This window comes from Nesoenas mayeri (genome assembly GCF_963082525.1).
Source record: "Nesoenas mayeri genome assembly, chromosome: 6".
In the NCBI taxonomy this organism is placed as follows: Eukaryota; Metazoa; Chordata; class Aves; order Columbiformes; family Columbidae; genus Nesoenas; species Nesoenas mayeri.
This window is the reverse complement of record NC_137545.1, coordinates 17,697,511-17,715,840: the sequence shown is the minus strand read 5'-3', so window position 1 is coordinate 17,715,840 and position 18,330 is coordinate 17,697,511. Positions and strand designations below refer to the sequence as shown.

The 18,330-nt window shown below is 36.9% G+C and overlaps 1 protein-coding gene across 1 annotated transcript in view; it reads left to right on the top strand.

Annotated features, from left to right (window-relative positions):
* GULP1 (GULP PTB domain containing engulfment adaptor 1) overlaps positions 1–10,439 on the top strand; it is a gene marked incomplete at its 5' end in the record, with an annotated part of 75,696 nt that extends 65,257 nt beyond the window's left edge. Inside the window, 2 exons of the mRNA XM_080346949.1 lie at positions 3,062–3,156; positions 10,010–10,439. Coding sequence (XP_080203075.1) covers positions 3,062–3,156; positions 10,010–10,081 — 167 coding nt within the window. The 3' untranslated portion in view covers positions 10,082–10,439. The remainder of the gene's footprint in view (positions 1–3,061; positions 3,157–10,009) is intronic.
* Between the last annotated feature and the right edge of the window lie 7,891 nt (positions 10,440–18,330).

Below are 18,330 nucleotides of genomic sequence, written 5' to 3'. Positions count from 1 at the left end.
TTTTGGTAATTGGTAATTTTGAGCTTATTGCAGAGTGCAGGTTGCTACTCTCCAGTATTACATGTTTCTGGTCCTGAATGTCAGATAGGCCACAGAAACAAGAATTTATTACCTGTTCATGTCTTCTGTGGTTTGAGTGGTGGATATAAAACATCAGCATTTCATGGTTTTTAACTTGTTGGTCAGTTTCCCAAACTCTGTATTTATTTCCATCCAGAAATGAATGGGAAAGGGAAAGGAAATTATATGTGCTGTTTGAAAGGATTGTTTTCAAAGGCTTACTGGTTGCTGTGTATTGGAGAAAGAAATGCCTGTCTGTGCTACAATTATTTTGAGGAGTGTGCCAGGCAAGATATTCTTGTTAATCTTCATGCAAATATTCTAGCCTGAAATGAAAAATTACTGATATATTCCATGTCTGCTAAAAGGGAAGCCCTCTGTGAACAGTGAACACCAGCAGATAAGCTTATGGAGATCCCATGCAATAGAGCAGCTGTGCACTGAATAAATTTTAGTATTCATCCAGTTTCCAAATGGTCTTCTGCTTCTGTTGAAAAAAGAAATACTAACAATGGATGCTATTCAAAGCATTTCATGGAACTTTATCCCTCCCTGACTCTTAGCAGTGCAATCCATCATATGATACACAAATTTTAAATGCAGAAAAGCAGTTGTACTATGAAATTTTTTAGCTGGTTTACTGTAATGATTAGCAAGTTATAATAGAGATAGTTCCCAAAATAATTTTTCATAGAAACTCAGCTAGGAAATACTTATCTATTTTGAATTTGATTCCATACAGGGGTTCCACTCTGGTTAATTTTAAAGTCTGCCTGGAATAACAATATAAATGAAGCAATCCTTCACCTGAAGGTGGAGGAGCTAAAGCTTCTGCCATCATGCTGGTAATGAGCTCAGTAGTGCTGTCATTAATAAAAGTCAATAATAAGGCATGAATGAGAAAATATCCATAATAGTGTACAAAATACTTGTTTTCAAAGGTAGAGATAAGTCATATTTCAGTACTTAAAAATCCAGGAGTTGTGTTCTCTACTGTTTTTTTTCCTAAATACATTCCTCGAATGTTTGCTAAGGCTCAGTGTTGAAACTGGCTGCTTTTAGCTGTCTGTTTACACAGAGAACTGTCAGTTCCTTTTAAGGGTAAAAAGAACCTATAGACATAGCGGGGAAAAAAAGAAAAACTTTAAAAAAAAAAAAAAAAAGTACTTACATAGTGAACAAATAGACTTAGAAGGAGCATAAAGCATAATTATGTTCCGTGCAATAGAGGTTAGATTGAAAGCCCAAGCTGCTACACATCTGAAGGTTACTGGGCAGGAGCATCAGAACATGTAAGGACACTGATTGTACTGGAGCAGACCCATTTTGGCGGTGAAAGAGGCAAGGGACAAGATAGATATTATTTTTTACATTAGATTATCCTAGTTAAAGTCTCTTTTGCATGTTGGTGGTCTATCTCTGCCAGGAAAGACTGGATTCTTTGTTGGCTTAAGTGTGCTTTTGGAATCAGGCTCTCCAATCTGGACCATCTCCTGGTCCCATGTGACAGTTTGTAGCTGTTTAGCCACGTTTTTTGAAATTCATGATTAATCAATTTTGTTCTTGTTTCTATATTTATTATGGGAATGAATGCCAGTAACTGCTAATTATTTAAAATGCCTATTGTGCAGCCTGATAACGCCAAAATGAGTAGCTAAACACACTTTGTGACATGCAAAATAAAATGTTGCAGACCCTAGACAAGTACAGGTCTGAAACTCTGACTCCAAGGAAGCTGAAGGACATTTATTTACCTGTACGCACAATCTTTAGCGTTGGCAACTGGTAACACTGCAACATGGATTTTGTATCAAGTAGCCAGTTTTCAGCTTTCATATCTTGGATGCTAAGGGTAAAATGTTGTGCTTAACTAGAAAACTAGCTAGTCATTTTGAAGATACTAATGGCCCCTTTTACTCTCATGCTCTTAAGCTGACATTGTTGTAAGGTAGTTGTAAGGTATGCTTACCAGGTTTCTGGCTACACAACCACAAAAGTGAGGAGATAGATTATGGTTTTAATTTTCTCTCTACTAATGACAAGGCTGTATTATTTTGGGTCTGTACATTTTGCAATCAGTGGCCGGGGCAGGAGGGTGGGTAAAATTATCATCTTACTGGTTTAGTTCAGCCCAACATGGGATAGAAAAAGTCTGTATAGATGGCACCATTATGTGTAGAGAAAAAACAAATCCCATTACTGAGAAGGAAAAAAACCAACCAACCAAAAAAAATCCCAACCCAAAAGCTGTCAGACGTGAAGAGCTAGCATTGCACTGTTCTAATAAGGGGGAGAGCCGGGGGAAAAAGTGTCAGTGGTGTTTCTTCTTGTCCAGATCAAAAAAGAAAAAAGAAAAAAAAAATAACAAGCAAAAAGAACCCCTCACTGCAGCTGGTGCTGGAAAGCATACTATAGCTAAGAAAAAGTGAGAAACCGTATGGTATTGACAGAAATTTGCAATCATTCTATTTATGGATCCAGATTTAGTGGAATTTTAGAGTGACCTTTCATGGTCCTATGCTTTTTTCATTCTTTCTTTCTTGACTTTACCCAAGATTTTAAAACCCTGACAATTAGTCACTGTCATCTGTGCATTGAGAAACTCTATGAAATCTGGGCCTTACTTTCTATGAGTGAGGGTAGGTTGTTTGCAAGAACATGTTTATGACATAATGTTAAGATGAAATTTGATATGTGATGTCCAAATTGGAACTTCTTATCTGATCCCTAAAGTTGCTGTAGAAGGCATAAGCATTAATGAAAGCTAAATAGAGGCTTAAGCAGAGGTTGATGGTCGTCTTGAAAAAATTCAAGTTTTAAACTTTGGAAAACTAATCAAAACAAGGCTTTGACATTTGGATGTTAAAACTTGTGGTGAATCAGTTGTGTATCTAGAAGTGCTAATATTCAGCTTGTAAGGAGATGTACGCTGAGTTTTTCAAAGAGCTGTTGTCATAGCTCATACATTTTCTCTCAGTGACTCCCTTTTCTGTTGTTTCAGAGAGAGACCTTTTTGGAGCAGAACCTTTTGACCCTTTTAGCTGCGGAGCAGGAGATTTCCCTCCAGACATTCAGTCCAAACTAGATGAGATGCAGGTAACTACTGGCTTGTTAGTTATGCACTTTTCTGTGTCTGCGTAAGTGTTCTTGAAATACATATCAACAGTGTTCTGAAAATGTATTGCAGTCTGCACACACAAATACATAGCCGGGGGGCAGGGGGGAACCCAAACCAAACACAGCACCTCTTTCTGATTATTCCTTCTGTAAGTATATCTCATGATCTTTAAGTTGGAGTTTGAATTTGTCTACCTGAAGAGCCCATGGTATTAATGTAGACACCTGCACTGAGTTAGGGTTTATCTGCAATGTAATCAGAGTGGATACTGCTACTCTTGCCTGGGAAGGGACTGAGCCAGCTAAAAAAGTGAGCAGAGAACCCTACAGATACACGGATGCTGCTACTTTTCCGTTCCAGCAGTCCCCACCACCCCGCTATACCCCGCTCTTCCCCTCAGTTGCATTAGTCTGTTTTTTTCATAGCATTGGCATAAGCAAAGTACATGCTAAAGGGGTCATGGCAATTTTCTGCTGCCTTTAAAAATAGCTGCATTTGACTACGGCACTCTGGAAAAATAAAACTATTGAGAATTGACTCAGGAATTCTGAACTGATGTGTTTTTATCAGGAAATGTTTGTTGATCCTGAAACACTCAACAGTGTTCAGTTACTGACCCAATTTTGAAGCAATTCTAGGAGAAAGCCTTTAAGTTTTGGAATAAATCACTTCAGTCAGACTTTCCAAACTGCTAGTTCCTTTCCAGCTTGCTTATCTGTACCTTTTCAGCAGTCTGCCAGCAAAACGGAAGGCGGAAAATACTGGGAACTTGAATTTCTAGGATCCTGGCTCCTCAGCAGAAAGTGTTCCCAGAGCTTCCAGCCCTCTTGTGTCTCAGGCTCCTTCAGTTCCTTTATTCTGTCTGGAGAGCAGCAGAAGCTCTTTAAAATGGCTGAAATAAGATTTGAACACTGTTTAATTTACCTAAGTGATTTTTTACAATTCGTGTTCATTGTGAAATTTCATTTCCCATGTCAGTTTAGGATGGTGCCACTGACAAACTCCACTTACTGTGTACTAAGAAATTTAGATTCTTGCTCATCTATGCTCTGACCTGTTTAATTGCAGATAGCAGCTAAAAGCCAAAACTGGCTTCTTTGTAATTCTGGTAAAAACGCTTGTGTTTTGTGAATGCTATAATGTCATTACCAAGCACTTCAGCACAGAATACCCCAAATCTTTTAGCATGTCACACTGATATATATCCATGTTTCCATTGTATGGCCAATTTTAGGAAAAAGTATAATGTAATATCTGTGGGTACTAAGAAGTAAATGCTAAGACTTTAGCTAAATGTCACACACTAAGAGTTTTTGTTACAGGTAATATTTTGGCAAAATTTTATATTGTTAGCTTATAAGGCTGGTGCAAAATACAGATTGAAATGTGTTTTTCCTAACCTCTCTTTTGTCTTCTTGTGCTTTCCTGGGTGCCTAGCGTCAGCGATGGTTGGTATATCATATTTTAATAATAGTATTTAAAGCATTTGCAATTGAAGTGTACATGTGTTCATGTCTGGTGTTTTTATTTTTTGCGTATGTGTGTACATATGTAAATACAAAAACTATAAGATTTTTATTTTATATATGCAACTCTGTAAGTCGGGGCAGTTTTAATTTTGAGGGGCCTACAATTTTTAAGGTAGGGACAGCTGATTGTTGTTTTCTTTAGTCTGTCTTACCATCTGCTAATTCTAAGCTTTCATTTTAATTGGTATTTGTTTTCTATGTTTACTAGAGAAATCTCCAGTTTTCATCATCAGATGGTCGTTAATGAAATGATTTAAGCAAAACCTTAGACATAGATTTTTGTGTTAGTACTGTCACATTAGTGAATGTGGTTTTTTATTTGGAAATTATTTAAAAACTTGCAAAGGGTGAAGGATAGCTGTGCTGGACATCAGTAGTTGTTAGGTAGCCACCCTGTAAGAAGGAAGGTGAAATAGACCTACAAAAGGTAAAACCACAGAACATGTAACGTGCTCTGGGAAATCCAACATTAAGAAGAGGAAAGAAAAATGTAGGTTTCTTTCCTTCTCTGGAATATGAAGTGAAGGGACCTCTTAGCTTCACATTATGCTAGTACAGCCTGAATTCCATAAAATGTACAAAGGTGGGTTGTTTACGAACACATCTAACAGTTCACAATATAAACTTATTCAGAGAGGTATTAAATGCAGTTTACCCTCCACGGTGAGCGGCAGGTAAGCTGCCTGGGCGCCAGCAGTGACAGCCTGGCTGGAGCAGCTCACTCCGGGCTCTCTGCTCCCATTTCCCGAGCAGAGCCGTGTCAGATGCCCCAGCAGATGTGCCCCACTCTCCAGAAAAGCTGTCTCGGCATATGTGTGTGTTGGAAGGTGATGTTTTAAGGAAAGTGGGAGAGAAAAGCACAGCAGAAGAGACTCTGGAGAATAAACTCCGAAGCAGTGGGTTATTTTCCTTTGCATCCAATATTCTGAACTTAACAAGATCCGGTAAAGTTCCCTGACCTCTGGGGGAACATTTTTATGTTTAAACTTTAGTGAGAATCCAAATTTCACACTTAAGCTCTTTCTATTCTGTTTCTCGGTCCAATCTCTGTTGATCTTTTTTGGAGAGCTCAAAACTTGAACATGTGCTGAGATGTGACTTTTACAGCTCAGGCCTCTCTCTGATGACTATCCAACCTCCTGTTCCCCCCCCACCCTTATGCTGAAACATATTTTCATTCTATTTTGACTGTATCCAGACATTAATAAAATGAATTGGTCTATTTTCCCAGAAATCTTGCAGTGAGGAGAAGTTTCCCTGGGTCATGAATCATACCAGCAACAGCTGCTGTAATTTATTAAAATCTCAAAGTAGTTAATATCATCAAGCTTCCAGGAGCTGCAAGCCATTCTTCCTGCATGGCTTGAAGCAGTCAGTATGCTTGTCATCTTTCCATTTGAAAGAAGCTCAGCCCTCTAAATTATCTTCAGAGATGTGTAAATTTATCATTTGTTGATTTGGTTTGTGCTGACTTAAGCTCATTGAGTGAAGTCACCGTGAAGTGATGAGTGATTTAACCTAAAAGCCAACAGACTGACTTGGGCAAATTTATCTTCTGATAAAATGGAAGGTCTTTGTCTTTTTCTGTTCACTGTTTTTAACCAGAATAGCTCATGTATTATTTTCATAGATACAAAAAAAGAAGGGAGTTATGGAAGAGGGATTGTTTTCCGTTTACTTTTGCTAGTGAGAACAAACTTTGCTTCTCTGTTTAAGAGACTGATCGTACCCTTTAGTACAATACCATTATGTTTCTGGTTAACTATGACATTCACTCCTTATGTTAAATCACCCTGAAGGTAAAAAATTTACTTGACACTTTATTGTGAGGATATGAACACAGAAGCAAGACACGATATACATGCACACTTCATAGCCATTCCTGTTTCCACTCCTGTCCAGTACCAGGGGATGGGCTTTTTCTGCATTCCCTGAAAATCAGCACACTTGAGAGATTTTCTGACCATATGAGAAGTTACTTTTTTTCCTGAACCTTTGAAGTACAGGAAGCCATAGCTCACATGCGTTTTAACAGGCAGTGTGTTATGGTAAGAACACGTGTTATTAGAAGCTGAAATGTCTGAATGTCACAAGGCAAAATTTTTATTATAGGCATATGCTGTATGATGGATACTCTAATAGTCCTACAGCAGCTTGAAGTGGGAGCTGTAAGACCTGAGAGACGTATGCAGTTGAGGTGTATATATAAATTGTGTCCCTGAAAGTGGATCTGAAGCTCAGTGTTCTACATTGCTCTGAAAACTACAGTGTAGGATACTTATTCTGTTATCTGAATTGATCACTTTTCAACTGTGTCTGGACATAAAGCACACTGTTTTGTTACAACCTTGTCTTCCCATGGCTTGCTTGACTACAGCTGATAGGATTTTTTTTTTTTAATTATATCTTATATTTGCCAAAGTATAGTTCTGGAGATTCAAAAATTATTTAAGAACTTGTATTTATTTTGCAAAACTTGAGTTATTAGGAATAGAGATGGCTGTGGGAGATCTGTGCTTTCCTGATCTTTGGAAAATTTATTAGGGTCACTTTTCCAAGGTGTCTGCTGGATTAGGATGTTCTGATTTTTTATTTTTTTTTCCTTTTGAGGGATATATTTAATTTAATGGAAATATTGGTTGAGACAATAGAGCTTTATTTGGTTTATACACCTGTGAGCTTCTTGTCCTCCACTTAAATAATCATGAAGAAAAGAATCTGGATTTTACATGCTTTTAAAATCCAAAAAATGCCCCAATGGCTAGCTGGATTGCCTTGGTGTCCAATAACTTCTAACCCTGTGGCTGGCAAGGAAGTGTGACCCTACTAGTTAGTATCTGATAGAGGATTTTTTGTGACTTAACAGGTGAACATTGAAATGTCACATCCCTGTTATAGACAGCTATGTCCATGAGCCATTTTTAAGTACACTGTGTCAACACTGCAGTTACTGCCACTACAGTAGTGGGTTTTACTTCCTTATCAATTCTGCCTGTAATATTATAGAAGCTGCTTCTCCGGTATGCAACTGGTAACAGCACCTGGCAGCCACATCACAATTTTCTTATACAATAGACAATAGTTCATTATGGTAATAAGTTAAAAGGCTTTTAAATAGTTATGATACATACAGTGCAGCAATCTCTTGATGAATTAACATTGATCACATTGCTAATACAAGAATGTGATTGTTTTCAATGCAAAGTGTCACATCTTAAAAGAGCGGGGAGGACTCAATGAAGGGGAAAGTGGCCTGGAGTGAAGTTGCAGGAAAGGTCAAGGAGACCACTGTTCTTCAAGAAAGAAGAAATAGTTCTAACTTAGGTCATAGCAAACACAAGTGATAAGTGACAAAATATCACTTTGTATGGAATAAAACAAAATCAGAAAAACCCCTCCACATGATCAACAGAAGAGCAATGAGAGGTGTGCACTTCCAAAATGCATAATCTGCCTTGCTCTTAGCTAGCCAGAAAAAGGGCATTGGAAGTGCAGCTACATAAGACACCATCAAACAATGCTTAAATGTAGAGAAGAAAGATAAGGGCATGCAGGACATCAATGGGATGTATGAAAGTGGATGGGTGAAAGGGCTGTCTGGACAGCAAAGAATGAAGCTGATTGTCCTCCTTAAACCAGTTGCTGTAGCTGTTGTTCTGTTGCAGCTCTATCAAGCATCCTATGGTTGAAACACTACCTTATAGAACCTCAAAACTGGAAGCAGCCTTTAAATACTTTAAAAGCTTAGCATTTCAGACACACAGTAGCTGAGGGGTTTGCAATTGGCTGATTGTAGGGCTAATACTCTGAATTCTGCTCCTGTGTAAGGAGTCCTCCTTTGATTGCAGTTACAGCAATTAACAGTATCCTTTGGGTAAATGAACCATCTCTGTTTATAACAGGATGTGTTTGACTTGGAACTTCAGCTACTGTTTGCTTGAAGTATCTCTTGCATTGAATGCTCTTCCTGTTAGCCCTTTAAAAAAATACAGGTGTGGAAAAAAATAATCACCCTCAGCAACTAGATTTGACAGCACCAGGTAAGGCAAACTGGGTAGCACAGTTGGAGGAGGTTTACGCCGCAGTACTGCTACTGGCTCGTCATCTCACAATATGTATCTGCCTTCAGGAAAAAACCAAATTTTACCTGGAAAATCTCGGATCTTTTAGTAACCATTGTCAGGAAGTTTATTTCGCAGCACTACTCTTCTGATGGCAGTAGCTGGTGGGGTTATTAAATATTCATAAACTTTTAAAGTTCTAGCGTGTGGTTTAAATTTGTTTGAAATTAAGCTGATTTGACTTGGGATCTATCTTTTAAATCCAAAAAGTATGCTCTTGAGGTATTGCTGTGCATTATGAGAAAAGACTTGAGTTTATGCTTAATCCCTATACAGATTGCTTTACAAAAATATTTATTTTGTTCACAAGATAGTTGCTTAATGAAAGCATATATTATTGCTATTTATAGCATACAGTCAGCATTCTCGAAGTGAATAGCGACTGACTATTGTGACCCCTGCCACTGGAATGGATATTCCCATGGCATTTCTATTCAGAGCCCTTGTTTCCAGTTTCTTACAGCTTTACAGTACTTACACCTAACAGACTGAAATCTTCTTGACTCAAAGGTGACTCGACTCTTTAAGGTCGAGCCACAATTATTCAGCTTCTTTTAAAGCAAAAAGAGAAATGAAAACAAGAGCACTTTCCCTGTGTTAAAACTCCTGCTGTTCTTTTAGAACTGATGCAAGCTAAGTACATTCTGTAAACCAAATGCAGGTACTTGTAGAACGAATTTATTTCCAGTAGAAGGGGTGGTAGCCTCTGGGTTATAACCATTTTTGTGTTTCTACTAATCAAACTACTGTAAGGAAAAAGAGGAATTTTGGTCTGAACATTTAAATAAATTCTTTTCATGTTCTAAAGACCATTGTATTTTATTCCACTGAGTTACATGCCTTTTAAATGCATGGTCTGTTCATTTGCAGTAGAGCAAGTATGATTTTGTTTTTCTAGCAAGCCATGTATCTGAATATTCAATATTTTTATTCAATAATATTTTCTTCAATTTCTATATATACTGTATTTCTTTTGTTGTACGAGATTCATCCTTGTATAAGTTACCCACTAAATTAAAGATCAGCTGGCCAAATAATGTAAATGTCTGTGAAATCACTCTGAAGTATGCTCATAGTTTATCTCCGTAAAAATAAGCCCAAATTTAGATATTTTTAGAAAGAGAGCTTAATCCTTCAGAAATCACTTTCTTTTTTAACAACTCTGTCTTGTTTCATTGCAGGAGGGGTTCAAAATGGGATTAACTCTTGAAGGAACAGTATTCTGTCTTGACCCACTAGACAGCAGGTGCTGATGCCAAGAAACTATATATGAAATTTCTACGCAGTGGTGGTTTTTCTGTTTGTTTTTTTTTTTTCTATTTTTTCCTGAACACATATTCACAGATATTATCCATATGCCAAAAATTGCTTTTTTCAACATGTAAACTCTTGTGAGATTTGCTTCTGTAAAAATCCCACTTAGTTCCAGTCTTTCCCTGTACAAATGTAAAAAGTTGTATTTGTTTATGAAATATGAATTAAATTTCTCTCTTGTGTTTCTTTCTGTCACGCTTTGGCCTGCAGTTGCTATGCTATATGACTATTAGCCTGGAGAAGTTCTTCAGAAAGCTCACACATACCTCTCTCTGTTTGCAGATGTGCAAGCATGATTTTTACATAATACTTTACTTGGCAGCATTTTGAAATTAAGTTTTTAAGCCATTATTTAATAATCAACCAGTAAAATGATTAATATCTAGTACAAAAAGTTCAAATAGCCGTGGAAAGTACTAACCATTAATATATGCTTAAAAGCTAAATCTGGATGCCGTGTAATTGATTTCTATTCCTGTGTGTGGTTATTATGCTGTATATATGTTATTAGTTTATAAAATCCGAAGATTTTTATGTCCTTAATTCATGTTTTAGATACTAACAAATTGTTAGTACGCTAATTGGTGTTTAATGAGCATAGAACTGCTGCTAAATTGCAGAATGGACAAAGTAACTGCCCTTTGGTTTGATATTTTATAGCTGAACTGTAAAGTATGTAACTTGGAACTCATGACATGATCACCATAACTTAAGAAGAAGATTATGGTATTGCATTTCCCTAGGAATTGGCGTGATTTTGTGTGTAAGCAGGCACTCTGTGTTGACCAGGCTCAATTCTTTAAGTGACTTCCAGCACCTGAGTGTTTATAGTCAGGCTCTTTTCTTTTTTCACTGTCTGCTTTGATGATATCTGTCTTACTATAATTTTGAAGCTTGCTGCAGGAGTTCAGTGTAAGTCTTTCATACCCACTAGTTGTTCATATCACACCAGAATTTCCAGTTGCGAGTTTATTGCTGACCTATCTATGCATACTTTTCATTAGATTTTCACATAAGCAATAAAATAACATCTTAAACTTATCTCAGAAATGTATTATCATTAGTGTTTTGATGCCTAAGCTCCACATTCATGGAATTAAAAAAACTTAAACTCTTATATTTTGTCTTCAAACCATAGAGGTGTGGAAAAAGAAAAATCAGATTTTTTTTTTTATTATTGTTATTATTTTCATTCCTTTTTCATGAGAGGTTTTTTTTTTGTTGTACTTATGGTTTTGTTCTTAGTGGTTCTGTTTTGCACCAAAAATGCATTTTGCAAATTTGTCATCACATGTATATCTTTTTACCTTGTTCAACAAAGTACTTATGCATATACCTTTGAAGTCCACTGAAATGAATGGGATTATTCCTTTGCTGAGTTTGACGTGTGCTCCAGTACCTTGCTGAATGGAGGCCATCCCGTCCTGCATTACATTAGTCTTCCTCTCTCTTTGTTCAGCATTCATATAGAGTATTATATATAAATATATATAGATATATAAAATATATAAAATCACTAACAAATAGAATAGTATATGTTTCATAAAGAAAAGTCTTTATAATTTTGTTTGTCATATAGTATTTTGGAATTTGTATAATGAGGATGTTTAGTAGCCATAGCAATGGCCTTTTTTAACAAATAGAATTTGTATTTTTATTGTACTTTAAAAAGCTTTGCATAATAAGCATCTATTTAGTGGTCATTTATTATCAATGGTAACACTAAGATAATATTTGCACATTTTAAGAAACCTTTTTCGTTACTGATTTTTATGATAGTTGACTGCAAATGGCATGGTTAAATATTACATACTTGGTCAATCCACACAAAAATACTTAAATCAATGCAACAGTGCATTTTTAATGAAAAGGTTATGTGATCCAATTGGAAACTGTATTTCTATGTAATCTCAAATGTCTGTTTAATTTTGCCTAAAATAAATGTTTTTAAATAAATTACATTGTAGAACACAATGTTCATTTGGTACAATGCCCAGTGGAAGGGAGGGCAGGGAAGTGCTTAAATGTGGGGCAGGACCTGCCACCAAGAATGTTTTAGTGCTGGAATGTGTCCAAGTCACCTTATATACTGGAAATAATCTGATCTCAGCTGGTGTAAAACAGCTCCAGTGATTGACTTTTGTTGTTGCATTTGGTCTAATCTGTGATCAGCAGAAAAAATCTTGTTCTGTGTGCATCTACCTAATACTGGTTATTAGGGAGTAACTCTCTCCACAGTGCTTCATGGATTTAATGGATTCTTTTAAATTAATTTTGTTTTAATACTTAGGTGCTCAATATACTTAGCTACTGAATAATGCTAATGGTTATTAAAGTAGTAAAGGATGTACTTGTCTTTCTGAACCCTAGAGAGCAACCTCTGTAAACCAGGTGTGTTAATGGGACAGGCTGCAGCATACGATGTTCATGCTTTTGAGAGAAGAAAACTAGTCCTAAGCCATCTGGTAATTAATTCCATTGCAGATTTTCTCTTCAGGCTAATACCCAAACCCTGTCTAACCCTGGCTTTTGGTAAAAATGGGTTTTGGACAGTTGATGGGAATGAACACTGTCAGGTATAGCAAATAAGGGTTACGTGTAATCTGTGAGGTAGAAACAGGACCTGTTCTTTCTCAGAGCATGTCTTTGTGTTCCCACTACTGTCAGTGCAATAACATTGTCTGCTAAATCTTCAGACTGTTATTTGAAAAATAGATATTTGAGAGCAGTACAAGGGGTCTAGATGGCTTCTCCGGCTCTGTTCAGAGTCAGTGGGAGTGCACCTGTTGCCCAGAACAGGATTTTGTCTGTGGAAGCTGGCTGGTTACAAATTCTCACTCTTTCAATTATCTATTAAAAGCAAAGTCTCTATGCACCCTAAATATATATATAAATATATATATATATATAAATAAAAATAAAAAGCTTGATAGCTGGTTTGAACTGAGAATGTGAAGTGTATCTGCTAATTGTGTGACTGTAGGCGTTTCACTTAATGCAAGCCTGTAAAAAAGAGAGTAACATCATCTACTAGGTTAGAGATATGATGTTAAATGAGTTGTGAACAAGACTTTTTTTTTTGACTTGTAAGTGCCCTCCAACAAAAATAGAGTATCAGTGCAACTGGGTGCTGCCAGATTGGTGCACACTTTTTTCTTTCTTTTGGATAGCTTTTCTTTCCTCCTTTTTTTTTTTTCCTTAAACTTCTTTAAACTGTAATCACAGTGCTGATTGTGCTAACTGGGACTGTATCACTTTGTGGACCTGCAGTACTAGATTTGTGTTCCGCTTGCCAGCTCTCTGGCTACTGGGCTGGTGTGTATTACCAAGATGTATTAACACCTAGAAGCAAGAATCCTCGCTTTCTATTCCTTTTTTTTTTTTTGTATTGCATAGACTATTTTTCCCTTCCTACCTGCTTATTCCACCATACCTGAGTAACTGAGATGCTTAAGGTAGAGTTCTTCTGAAGTCAAATAAGCTGATGTATGGTGAGTTTGAGTGTTTTCTCTTTTTAACCTTTGATAAATTACTGAGCATTTTTGCAGGATGTTCTTGGCTTAACCCATTGTCTTTACTTCAGACGAGCTTTTAAGTCTTTTATCCTTCCATGTGACTGATGTGATTTGGGCTAAACATGCAACTGATCAAATTGTTCAATTTGGCAAACATCAAATCATTCATGTGGCAGAAGGAATTGCATTTCATTTTGGCTTCGCACATGGAAAGGAAGGAAGGAAAAAAAAAATTCTCACACTTGCGGAAGTAAGTGTGGTTGTGTAATCCCAGAGGTGATTGCACTTGCCAAGGAATGGGGCTGGCTCTGAGACTTCATTATGATTATTATTTTTCAATTTGTGGAACTAAGCATGGTTTCATTCTCACCGAGTAATTCTGCTTCACAAAAAGAGTCTCTTCTGCAAAGGAGTCTCCCTGCCTAACAAATCTTTAGTTAAACATCCAGAGCTCCTATTTTCATTATATCACATCAGTCACTAGAGATTGTCACCCTTTGGACACCCTCTTGATAAGAAATGTGTTAATAATTGCAGGCAAGCTCTCAGCTTTCATGACACTGGGGTTCTGTTGCTGCTTTTAAAATTGGAAGATGAGGAAGTCACACTTATATGGCCAGTTATTCAGATATTTTTGTTTGTTTGTTTTCAAATGAACCCAAAATGCCAGATAGTAGGTGTTCTGTAAGCTTCATCTAAAAGACATAAGTAAGCTTTGGTATGTAATTAGCCAGCATTTCCCCTTTTTTCGGACATATTCTTAATGAGAGACTGAGATGTATGTTGCATTCTCAGCTGGTAAAAAGTACATAGCAGTTCTCTTCAAAGAAATCGAGAACAGGATTACAAATATTTTCACTTTGTTTATTTCAGAATGGCAGGCAACATTTTGTTAAAATGAAAGTCTGATATTGTTAATATATGCAACCTTCTTGAGTTGCTTCAACATTCAGTGAGCATCGGTGCATAGATTAAAGAAACCACACGTTTATTTATTCATCAGGCTAAAGCACTTCCTGGAACTACAAGACTTTCAGTAGATTTCATGAACTGCATACATAATAATTCTGTGTGATGGGGTAAAGGTTTCTGAATATATGAATATGCAATTTACCTTTTGTGTTTAAGAAATATCTTGAGAGTCTAATTTATATGTAGTGTGGGATAATAAACCCTGCAAATTTAGTCTCTTACAGTGAATTCTGGAATGTATTGAATCTGTTTTAAGGCTTATATGAACGACAACAGCCAAAATCTGTATATTTGAGCTTTATTTTTTTTCCCCACCACATTTTCCACTATTCATTTCAGCAAAGCTTATGCCTTGCAATAAAGAATAAGAAGGAACAGAAATAGATGAGGAAGGAAGTACAAAAGAAAACTGAAAGGGAAAAAAATCATCTTGTGCCAACATCATGCAATATAGTAACATCTCGATTTTTTGCGATACTTAACTGGTTTGATAATATCTCTTGTTCTGCCCCAACACTTTTTATGCCTATTTCAGGTTTTCACGAGGCTGCCAGGAGGCAGATTTGCTGTATTTGCAGCCCTCAGGAACTGCTACTTGAGCTAGCTAGAAACAAGGAGCATTCATCCTACACCCTGTAGCCTCATAACACAGAGTAGGTAACTCACTCTCAGCCTCTTGCAGGACACCTGCTTGCCACAAGCTCCAGTTTCCCTCCATTTATCCTCATTTCTAGTTGTTTGTACCATGTCAAAGACCTAGCTCAGTTGTTTATCTCCTGAAGGTTTCTAGAAGGATAATCTTGTGTAATAAACCATTACGAAAGTGCTTTAGCTAATTGTCCTTATTCCTATATTAATTGGAAAGCATGACAAAGAGAATAATGATACTCCATATTTTCCAAATGCCTATTAATAAATTGCTCTCAAATTAATCTCCTTATGAGTCTTGCAATAGACCTTTAAGAATTTTCATCAGTTCCACTTCCTTTGCACCTACATCCTCCACAGAAGCTTTTCTGACTAAAAAGGAACTCAGAAAATCTATTCAACTGAGCATTTGTAAAAGCTACTTAGGGGTCTACCATGTGTGGCATTTAAATTGTTGCAAGTTTTATTTCTTATATGATGGTATTCTGTAAGCATTTTATTCAGTAAAAGCAAGATGCTTTTTGAAGCTTCTGCACAAAAATCAGAATATTTTGAACATGTTTTACTCAAAATAATTCAATGAGTTCCCTAGGAATCTGTACTGGTTCACTTTTGAAAACTATTGCACATTTTAAATATTTTGGTGTTGCTTCTTTTATTTTTTTTTTCTTTTTCCCAAAGGAACTTCATTGTTTTGCACTAAAGTGATCCTTGATGCTGTGGAAAGACTGAGAAAATCTGTAGCCTGTGCACTGCATTGTGATAAGATTCTAATGAAGATACAGTTCTTGGCATGGGGGGAAACAACAACAAAATGTATTTGAAGGGCTTTGATACACAGTAGAAATCTGTTGGTTTTTCTTCTTCGCGCTCATCATTAATTTTGAGGGTATGTTAGAACAAAATTACTATTCACATACATACTTTGCTAATTTTTTTGTAGTGGAAGAGAGCTGCTGTAATGGCAGATTAAAGTCACCTGCAGGTTAAACAGTGCAGGAATGGGTTCCACCTGTTGTTACAGCCTGATGTGTCGTAGAATAAATGAAGAAGCCAGAAGAGATCTGAATTTCTGGAATGTTTGAACCTTGTAAAATAATGACACGATCGCATGTAAGCTGTGACAGAGAAATCTGGGATGCAGGGGATTGAGGGCTAAAGGTAAGAGAGTTTTCGAGATAACTGAGAGTTAATGAGAAATTTCATGCAAATGGGCTGTGGGGTCACTTGTGTGCCTGCAATACTTATGTCATTCGGTCATTTGAAGTGCTGTTTGGGAGCCCACCTGCCCCTCGGTGAGTGACTTTCTCCTGGAAGTATCCCTGAGGGAGCCCTGGCCCACCCCGGGCAGGCGGTTATTTCTGCTGGGTGCCCTGGAGTGAGAGAGCCCTCTGGTTTATGTGAGTGCGTGTGTGTGCTCTGGGGATCCTTGTTCTTGTGTGATCCTCTGGTAATAATAACTGGGATATGGAAGCTGCAATTTATTAAATGCTACCCGAGAGCTGAATAATTTTGGATAAACCCTGTTTCTGGTTGGTTTTCTGCTGAACAGTTCTTAGAATAAATTCTGCTTGTAGCTTATTGCCTGACCTAATGGATTTCTGAGGTGCCTCTGTGACACTACTTCTGAGAAGCAAAAAAACTAAATAATTAAAATACCTGACGCTGTTTCCAGATTATCAATCAAAACATGTAAAGATTAGCAATTTTGATCTTGACTTTCCAAGTTGCGTGTATGTTTTTTCATGCTTAAGGTTGCGCATCTATACTTAAATCTCCCCTTCAGGGTATTTCAGGATTGTCAGCATTCACTGTGTGTATTTTGGTAGTACCTGCAGATTGCCATAGTATTGAACATACATTGTAAAAAGATTAGACAAGGCTGTGATCAGTGTTATCATGATTGGATGCTGTCATAACATCACAATAGATTGATGTATCAAAGTGAAGTAATAGAATGTTGTATAAGATTCCATTATTTAATAGCCATTAAAAAATGTAGGTATTTTAAAGTAGCGAGTGTTACTTAAAAGTAAAAAATATGTGAATAGAGACCTAGTAAGCAAGATAAATTGCATCTTGGCACTACAATAAATAAACCAGTAAGGCCACCAAAGCCACATGAGTCATAGCCATAATGAATTTATTTGAAACTTAGGAAAATAGGGATTTGTTTTCTCAAGACCACAGATTCAGTCTGCCACAGATCATCCTGGCTGAAAAATTTATATACTGCAAGAGGCTGAATGTCAAAGGGGAAAAAAAATCCTACATGATATTCTAAACAGTATTTGATTCTGATCCAATGTATTACTGTAGATAAGTTCACACCAAGGTTGGAAATAGAAGCATGGTCATGACAAACAGTAATGCAGAATGCATATTGAGACAGCACAACCATTTAGAAATAATAGTACTACTCTTAAAAGGCATTCTCTGCTGAAAGTGTAAGAGAAGATGAATTCTATTATGGTTTCAGCAGTCTTATTTTTAACGTTATGGTCACAAAGGATATTGGGAAGCAGTGAAGTGGTGTAGAAAGGAAAGCTAATGTGAGTTTATTAACAGGAAAACCTGAATTTGTGCGATAACACAGACCACAGAAAACACCCACATGATGTTTACCTGCTCTGAAAAGATAAATTTGTGCACTTCTGATTCAGAAAATGCTACTGAGCAATAGCTTATCAAGTGTCTAAATACTGCTATATCACTGTGTTACTGGTAGGGTTTTTTTTTTCAGAAAACTGTGCACAAACTGTCTATGATATCTGAAGTGACATTTGCTTATTGGTCTATTCACATTAGGACTGGAAAGCCAATATTTATTGCTGTACATGTGGTATTGTGCAGTGCGTAGACATTCATGTGCAAACGAGTATGCTGAATGCTTTTTCTGCAGAGGCTGGTGCTTCAAAATGTAGCCCTGGAGTCAGGAGGGGAGTTTGTGGTGATTAAATGAGGAGGTGCTTCATACACCACAGTTTCTGGTTGAGAATACAGATTGCCAGAGCCGACTGACTTTGTAGAAACGTCAAGTTGATCTCCATCAG